The sequence below is a fragment of the Branchiostoma floridae genome, chromosome 4 (assembly GCF_000003815.2).
Source record: "Branchiostoma floridae strain S238N-H82 chromosome 4, Bfl_VNyyK, whole genome shotgun sequence".
In the NCBI taxonomy this organism is placed as follows: Eukaryota; Metazoa; Chordata; class Leptocardii; order Amphioxiformes; family Branchiostomatidae; genus Branchiostoma; species Branchiostoma floridae.
The window spans coordinates 17,311,750-17,320,635 of NC_049982.1; the positions used below are offsets into that span (position 1 = coordinate 17,311,750).

The window sequence follows — 8,886 nt, forward strand, 5'->3', positions numbered from 1 at the left end:
GATGCACAGAGGCACACACAATGTGCTAATGATAGGTTGAAGAAGAATGAGTATGACATATCATGGCTTTATATTTATCAGCAACATAAGTCAAACATTAGGATAATCCTAGCTATTTCATGTTAAGTCATTCTTTACTTGCGGGAAAACTGTTTCCGAAATAAAACTATCATCGTACTTGTAGCCGATCTTCTTCAAGTTGAAATCTACCATATTATCAAATATAAATGGGGGTAAGAACATTATTTTCAGCCTTTGGTGAAAGTCTCTCTTGCTCTCATCTCTTCTGAAATGCTCAGATAACAAAAAAAACGAGCAGCTGAAATCTAAAGATTGGTATTCCTGGCGGAGCTGACCTCTGTTTCCTACTCGCATCCATCCTGGACTGCTCACAAATCTAGCAGTACTAATACACATAACACAGGAGGCTGATGCTGCTCTGCCATCAATAACCTGCACATGCAAGCCTCCGGAGCACTGTGGTGGTGAAAGGGGCTAAATTGGAAAGGAGAATGAGAAATAAGGCTTGCCTAATTACAATGTATGCATTTACGGCCAAAATTATGCCTGAAAGTTGAGAGAGTGTCTGGACATTGGGGAAAGAAAATCATAACTACAGACTTGTCTTTCACAAAATTTGAGACAATTGTGTTAGGATATTACATGATCAAAAACATCACGATTATCTGAGAGAAATGTAGAAGTGGAGAGGGGAGGATGATTATCAGGATTTTGAAGTAAGTTTCTCTGTGCAATTAGCAAAATGGATTTATGTACATATGTAATACCAGTGCTTGTACAAGAGAAGATGACCTATCTCACATCCCAGATGTGGCCATTTGTATGTGTTTTTTTATATAAAAACACCAATCAACCAAAGCCTAAATGAATGAATGAATGAATATCATTTAATTTAACTGGATGGAATAACTTTACTCATAATATCAAAATGTTTTGATATAGCTCCTTGATACATTTATCAATGAGATTTCAGGATGGTCTAATTAAGTTACCACCCACAAGATTCAGTGATGAATCTTCTTCATTATTACACACCCAGGAGAGCTAAATAGAAGCTTTCCTCTATGTGTTCAACACTTTAATATACACATACATGGTGTAGATGTGATTGGTACTTTAAACTTAAAGGTCAACAATATAGAAAGTGGCCTGATACAAGAAAAGGCATGGCAACAAATATTCTGCCAACTACATTGGCATTCATCAGGTGTTTGTTCATGTTTGAACATTCAATATGTATCTTGACACAGAATGACCAAAATCCCTGATGCTCAAAACCTCAAGTAATGACAAGCCTGATACAGATCAATGACATCTGATGAGGTTCTGCTCTAATACAATGACATTTTAATGATGTAAACAGTCACCAGGTCTGATCCACCTGACCTAATGATGATCCCCTGATTAAACACTCCTCAGATCTATGTGATGGATCTTCCTCATTAATTACACATAAGTTCTGCACCAAACACCAACAGAGGGGTGATGAGAAACAATGCTCAAATGTTTGACTGTGTGCTGTTCAACATGGTTTGGTTCTGACAAACCTCTCCAGGACCACTGCAATGTAAAAAAAAAAAGCACACTGAGAAACACATTTAACCATTGGTGCAGTCACTGGGTGATAAGATAAATTGTCTTTTTCCGCAGCTAATTTGTTCAGTGTAGTTTCTTTCTAGCTAGAATCCAAATCTGACCAAATCCCAGTATTGCTCAAGTACAACTACATGTAATAATAATGTAACACCATTACAGAACTGTATTTTGGAGTATTGAATTAAAATCCACCACATGTGCCACTTGTTTTGTCTATAGAGAAGGAGGAATGATTTCAAGATGCAAAGATGCATGAATGGACTTCAGTTTTTAAAATGCCTTTGGAAAGAACAGGAACATATACTAAATTGACTTTGTCTTGAAAAGCAGATCAACTTTTGAGACAGTCCCTTACTTTCATCCTCTTTACTGCTTGTGATCATAAATAAATCAGTTTTGTGAGAGGTCCACCTCAGACTTCTAGCATCGATTACTGTCTCTGCTATTTCATCAGCTTTGAAATAAACAAAATGAAAACAAAGGATTCTCATTTGAGGCAGCCAGCCCAAAAGCATCCCAAGCAAGGCTGTCTCTTGCTTTTTTCCATTCCACTCATCTTTTTTAAAGCTCATCTCATTAATTTGCAATGTTAAATACATTTTCATCAATTTTGTGTCATGAAATCCATATTTTGGGGATGGTTTGAGTGAAATTTTTTCAGTCCCGGGACGGAAAGACGGGTCCTGAAGACAACCCTGATCCCAAATGACACAGATGATCACAAATATCCCTCTTGTAAATCTGGATATCTTTTACTCCTCTTTAGATCACCACAGCATAGAACTTACTAGTGCACATAACGTTACACACAATGTACATATTGGGACAATATTGCAGATACTCTGACATACATGTATTGATGCATGAAGCACACTACAAAATGAGGCATGCACAAAGACACACATACCTGGATCCAGCCCATGATTAGTGACTAGGGTCACACATGATACAGAGCAAGCAGAATCGAGAATCTCCAAGCACTCTAGGACGAGCCCACTGCCGACATGGCTGCAGCTGCAGCTAAATGTGGCACAATTGGACGGGAGCCGGAGGGTCACTCTGGGGGTTACCCTAATACCGGATACCAGACCTATATCTGGCAGGCTCTCCAGCTATACTCTAGATTGGGCTATGCTGCAAATTAGACTGCTAACATTACTAGTAGTATTTTTAGTCAGAAGCCCTAGAAGCAAGAGAGGCCACAGATAATTATATGTATTGGATTTGCATTTAGAACAGTACTCATTAATATGAAAATAAAATTTAGAAAAAGGGATACTGTAATAGCTACTGTTATATAACTTTAGACTATATAGTATATATTACGTATTGTCTGCATGTGTATCTACAACTAGCAATCTTGTAATTATACCATGTCTCTCTGAAGAGGTAGCCTAATCTCCAGGAATATCCTCGGCTCGTCAATACATGACAGCCACTGGCACACTGTTGTATGGTACATGTACATGTACATCATATTAGGAATCTCCTTCAGAATAAAGAAAAAAAAAGCTCAATATTATCTAATGAAGGAATATTGCAAGCAGGAGAAGGCTTTCAAAATCATTTATATGTGCATGCATTATACAGGTAATATTGGTTAGTACAAATATAGTTGAACTATGATGATATCAGTTCTAAACCTGATAAGATCTAGAGTTTGGATTTTACCTCTTATCTCAAACACTGCATGCCTCATACATAGTTGTCTTCTTCGTTTCATTAAGTTTTAATTTCAGGAGCAACCTCACTGTCATGTAAATTGGTGTATCTAGAAAACATTACCCCTTAAGAATAAAGAAGTTTATTTGCAAGTTCGTGCCCGAGGGCTAATTGCAAGTACATGTACATGGTATACACATAGTGACAATGGACAGCCATAAATAATATTCTAATCTAATACTAGTGTTGGCTATTTCTAAACAGGTTGGGTTTGACTTCTTTTTTGGAAGCAGAGGGAGACGAAAAGCCCCACATTTTCTAGAATTTGTGGGTTCTGCGATTTCAAGAGAAAAGTAGCTTTCTGTTCGTCTGTCAATGTGGGGAAGTTGGGATAATACTTTGTGACTTCTCTAAACAGGGTGATTCTTTCGGTTTCGTTGAATGAACATTTGGAAATGAAGTGTGTCTCGTCTCCCACTGCTTTAGATGTACAATATTTACAAACAATGACTTGAATAAAACAATGACTTGAATAACAGAAATATGAAAAAAATTTCAACAATAAAGTGTAATTATTAAGTGTAACCAACATGTCATCTGTTAAGCGACCATGAATGACTTATTAATTTCAAATACAAGATGCTTGCAGTGCATGGTGCTCAGTAGTCACTCATTCCATGTAGACATAAAGCAGAGCCATCTAGCTAAAAATTATAGTACTGCAGGTCTCCACCTGAAATTTCTGATAAGCAAGATGGTTTTTCAACAGGGAGTTTTGAACAGGGAAATAACTAATTGTATCAGCTTCATTAAGTCATTGTGGAGCATCACTGTCCTTTAAACCTACCCACCTCTCCAGTGGACATATAGTAGTACTAGTAGTCCACAGCACAGACTCATGTTAGCCAAAACATGAACTTTACATGTTAAGGAAGCAAATTGGCTGCCTGTAAGTCAGGCTGTAACACAAAGTTGACCAAATGTGTTGTTTAGATACAGTTATCTAAATCAATGATGTTCAGTGATGAATAACTGTAGGAATGTCATTAGGGCTGGTATCGATAGAAAGCATATTTATTATTAGTTCTAACTTCTACTTTTACAGTAATGTGCTGAATGGTAATAACTCTTTAAATTTGGTACTTTTAAATTTTGTACTTTTTCCTGGGTTACCCTACTTAGTATATGTAACTTTGGAAGGAAATAATTTGAAGTGGAATTTGACATGGAGACATATGACCTATGTCTTAGCAGTATTTCACAAACACATGTAAGATTCAACTTACTGAACACATTTGTCTTCTGGACGGTTGGATGTTTTTCTGCACCCTCAGTGGCCTGTCGACAGCCAGTACTCTTATGTTGTATAGGCTGTTGCTGCAGAAAACAAAAATAAAATGATGGTCTTTAATATCATCGTCCATCACATAAGCCAGAACACTAACATGACAAAAACAATGGTCACGAATCAATCATACTTGACTTGGGTATACCAGCCGCTGGTAATCAACACGGACATTAAATGATATCGCAAGTTTCTTGTTGGAAACAGCTTCAAGCAGAAATACCCTGCCCAGTCAACCATCTCACGTACAACATGAAACAGGTTACCTGATACAAGTGAACTTGCCAGGGAATTTATGCAGAATAAAACTTACTCATGGCTACCTGCCATATGAGTCTAGCCAAATGTGTTTAGTCAAACCTCAGCCACAGGCGTGAAATTTATCTGTAGTGCTAGACAGTATATTTTAAGTGTTGACTTAAATGACTTATTTCTTGTCTCAACATTCATTATTATGCCGCACCTGTTTTGTGGTTAAATATAAACATCTTGCCCTGGGTTATATGGTTGTTTAAGGGCAAGTCAGGCTGTGGCTACTTTTGGCTTAGACTGGAGAATGTAACAGCTTACACAACTCCTGTGTGGGAAGCCCAACACTGACCATGACTCATGAGGAAGTCACTCACCTGTTACCTGAGTCTGCCATTGTTACTGCTTCTTGTCGTTGTTGTTGAAAGCTAAACCACACAATGCCTTTAGCCTACGTGATTGGTCCCATGTGGACTCCTTTCTGGCACAGTTTTGGAGAAGCATAGGTCTGGAAAACAAGTCAATATAGGGTCTGTTCAGAAAGTAATAAGTATGACTAATGCATCAACACAGCATGAGGTCCCTTTAAAGGACACAAACAAGTCTGGAACAAAAATGCAAATCGAATCACGCTGCTGTTGCCACTCCCTTGTTTGTTGTTGAGATACACCTGTTGGCAAAAAGACTAGGTTTTAGGTTACCTGACATCACACAACTGATACTATAACCTATTACATACATCTGAATATGTCTCTAACATTTATGTTCTCCAGCAGAAACCAAAACTGCCTAGAAAGCGTCATACCACACCTCACTCCCACATGCTTGGAATGCAGCTACCAGGTTTTCTATGCTTCAGTTGCACAAGAGGTTACACCTGAATGCATCATAGGGTCAACTTCATTGGTTCTACATACATGTGCCTAGCCTTCTCGACTGTGCCACGCTCCTAGCGACTGCCCTTCAGGTACTGATAGGGAAAGACTGTAAACACAGGCACACCCAAGAATGAAGTTTTTGGACCTGTACCATCCCTGATCAAATTTATCTGCATAGCAACAGTCTTACATGTATTTCTAGAGTAATGTAACAGCAGATAACCTCAAAGCAAATGTAGTTGAGCATATCTGACAGTATAGGACTGATACATGAGTTAGAGTTTTACCATGGTCAATATTGACAGATGCCATATACATTTTCTGGAGGTGTTTCATACAATTTTCTGGAGGTGCTCGCCTTTTAAAGGGCAATATGGGTAAGTGCAAAAAGCGTGAAACTCAAGAAAAACATACAAAACACCTCCTGAAAACACGTAAACACAGCCATAATAATATATGTGCATATGCCCTTCTTGAATGAAAAAAATTTGCAGCAATAATAAATGTACCCACATGGTATCTAAGGAGCTTATAAACTTACTAAAGGGACCTAGACCAATTTACTGTACTGCAAAGTTGTTGATTAGCCTCATAATTTATTATTAATATTGTGAAACTATTGTGAAAAGAATGTGTGGTAATCTTTTTTTTAACAAAAAAAGTGGGGAAATCTTATTTGTTCCATCATATCTTTGTTGATATTTATCAACAGCATCAAATGGTACAAATCAAATATATGATAGAAAGGTTATTTTCAAAAACTTTCTTTATCTATCGTCTTGTCTTGACTTTCTTGAGCACCTTATTTTTCATTTCAAGCAAAAACAACAACAAACAAAACAAGAAGCAGACTGACTGACCAAGGATGTGTTATATAACATCCTTGGATAAACAAAAACCTGATGAGAAAGACTATCCAAAGAAGTAGAAACCATTATTACAATAATGCTCTCAGAATATATTTTGATGGAAAGAGGTTTTGGTTTTAATAGAACAGGTTATATATGTTGCCGGGGCGACTCTGTAGAAAACATATTTACTTGTAATACATTAGACGTTGTTTTCTATAGAAAACATTCTATATTCTATAGAAAACAACGTCTAATGTATTACAAGTAAATACTTGTAATACTTGTAATACTACTAGTTATCTATGCAGTTTGAATCAATAGATAAACTTAACATCAAAGGAAAAATGTCTGCAATACCCTTATCATTTTCCTATAATTTACGCGAATGGCCAAAGGCTTTTTGAACACAAAGAATGGTCGTTTGTCATGGTTAGTCTGCGCTAATGGCTGGGGCCGACAACGCCTTTTGATTTGTTTGGGCTTACCTTATTTCTGCAGACCTCTTGGTGTGACTAACAATGGTAACAACATCATCACACGCTGCGTCTGGGTACCCAGTGGGTTATTGTTCTGGAGTCACGAGTACTAGCGCATATCAAAGAGCCCAATGTCATTGTGCAAATCAATAGCTATATACGGTAGATGCAAGTCAGTGTACAAAACGGTGAAGGTTTTTATATGATACCAAATTCGCCGATGAGTTGACTAACCCAAGATGTGGCGGACATGACCTCAGCGCATGAGCTCTGTCTGACATCCGTGCACTGACGTTACCAACACCAATTGTAATGCAAGGACAACGTCTACAACAAGAGCTAACAAACATTTCTTAGTGAAAAAACAACAAATATTCGTATTTTCTTTTTCTCAATTGATACCCCAAATCAGTATATGCTTCAGACTGGTCAACCTTCCGCTCCGTCCGGCAACCTTTTTAGAGCATCACGATCATGCGACGTCATTTTTCACAGGAATTTTGAACTTCCGCGAACATTCAGCTTCGCTTTTAGACGATTTACACTTGACTGATCATCACAATATCATGAACATTTGACAAAAACTACAATGTGACAAGCGAACTCACGTTAAATCCGGAGTAACGTAGACGATCGGATGCACCGTTATCTTCTAGCTGGCTGGTCGTCTGTCGGCTGGTTGTCCGCTATCCAAGAAAGTAAATTACACGCAAATAACATTTAGCAACCAAAGCCCCTGCCCCTTAAGTACTCATAGCATTTTATGGTATGTTCGTATTCAAAAAATAAATATGAATAAATACATTGACTTCTTTTTGATTCGATTGTTTACATATGCATCAGCAATGGTAAATTTTATCGTAGTATCGAAACTTCTTTGTTGCGTTTTGCGGCGGCTTCTTGCAGGGTCATTGACCCTTACATCCGGGGACTTGTTCACTGCCGAACCCGGAAGTATATACAGTTGAAAGTCGACAGTTTTGATATCTGGTAGACAAACTTTTCTGCTCCTCTCTCTATGTGGGGTATGCTGGATTTGTGGCCCTAGCGAGTCGCCCTTCCTGGGTAAGTTGTCTCTATAGAGACTGTCAGTGTCTAAGAACGTTACTAGTATCAGTCGAAAGGCCCGAATAGTTTAAAACAAAAGGACAAAACTACAAACAAACGTTTGAAAATGATGGGGACTGGCGCTTCCGGAGCGGAGCTCTTTCATTAATTTTCGCAAACGAAGCAGGATTTCAAGCCAGCAGATTAACATACAGGAAGTGGTATTCACGATATTGGAGAAAATACTTCGCTGAAGACGTTAACGAGGACATGATGGGTATGAAACCTGCATGTTTCCAAAGTAGATACGGTGGCAACACCACAGATTTGTCCTTACTTTTACATGTAAATTACGTTCATTGTCAGAACTCCAGGGAATTCACTTCATCTTGATAAATCATAATACCTCAAACAAGTGTTTTGATACTTCCTACAACACTTTTGTTTTACTTTTGCCGCCTTTTCCACGCTTTTCCACATTCGTGTTGGAACAACTTTAGCTGAAGTTTATCAACAGAACTTCCTGTCATTACCATTTCCCCCGAGAAAGCTGTAGAATTTTATAGAAATGGCAACACAGAAGATGAAGTAATCAAAAACTTGTAAAAGACCTGATACCCTCTGAAAGGAGGAATGTAGAAAATGCCCCAGTACCAATAGTGTTGGCCTTCAGAGAGTCGCATGATTTCCTGTGTAGGGATTTTAGCTTCATCTCCTCCCTGTGAGTCATACATAATTACATCATTCACAAGTTCTTGGAA

General features: G+C 38.0%; 2 protein-coding genes across 8 annotated transcripts in view; one reads left to right on the forward strand and one right to left on the reverse strand.

The window, feature by feature from the left end:
* LOC118414316 (alpha-N-acetyl-neuraminyl-2,3-beta-galactosyl-1,3-N-acetyl-galactosaminide alpha-2,6-sialyltransferase-like) overlaps window positions 1–7,851 on the reverse strand; it is a 26,538-nt gene extending 18,687 nt beyond the window's left edge. The window contains exons 1-5 of one of the 5 annotated variants that reach the window (XM_035818288.1): window positions 7,687–7,851; window positions 7,313–7,405; window positions 7,088–7,187; window positions 5,251–5,381; window positions 4,566–4,656 (exon numbers count right to left, since the gene is read on the reverse strand). In XM_035818288.1, coding sequence (XP_035674181.1) covers window positions 4,566–4,656; window positions 5,251–5,270 — 111 coding nt within the window. In that variant the 5' untranslated portion in view covers window positions 5,271–5,381; window positions 7,088–7,187; window positions 7,313–7,405; window positions 7,687–7,851. Of the gene's footprint in view, window positions 1–2,524; window positions 3,524–4,565; window positions 4,657–5,250; window positions 5,382–5,683; window positions 5,743–7,087; window positions 7,188–7,312; window positions 7,406–7,686 lie in introns of those variants that run through there. The other 4 variants (XM_035818287.1, XM_035818286.1, XM_035818289.1 and 1 more) reach the window with 4 other exon arrangements.
* Window positions 7,852–7,975: 124 nt separating this feature from the next.
* Window positions 7,976–8,886, forward strand: part of LOC118414338 (pleckstrin homology domain-containing family A member 1-like) — a 10,031-nt gene continuing 9,120 nt past the window's right edge. The window contains exon 1 of one of the 3 annotated variants that reach the window (XM_035818329.1): window positions 7,976–8,143. The gene's annotated coding sequence lies outside the window, so the exon portion shown is untranslated. Of the gene's footprint in view, window positions 8,144–8,380; window positions 8,403–8,886 lie in introns of those variants that run through there. The other 2 variants (XM_035818327.1, XM_035818328.1) reach the window with 2 other exon arrangements.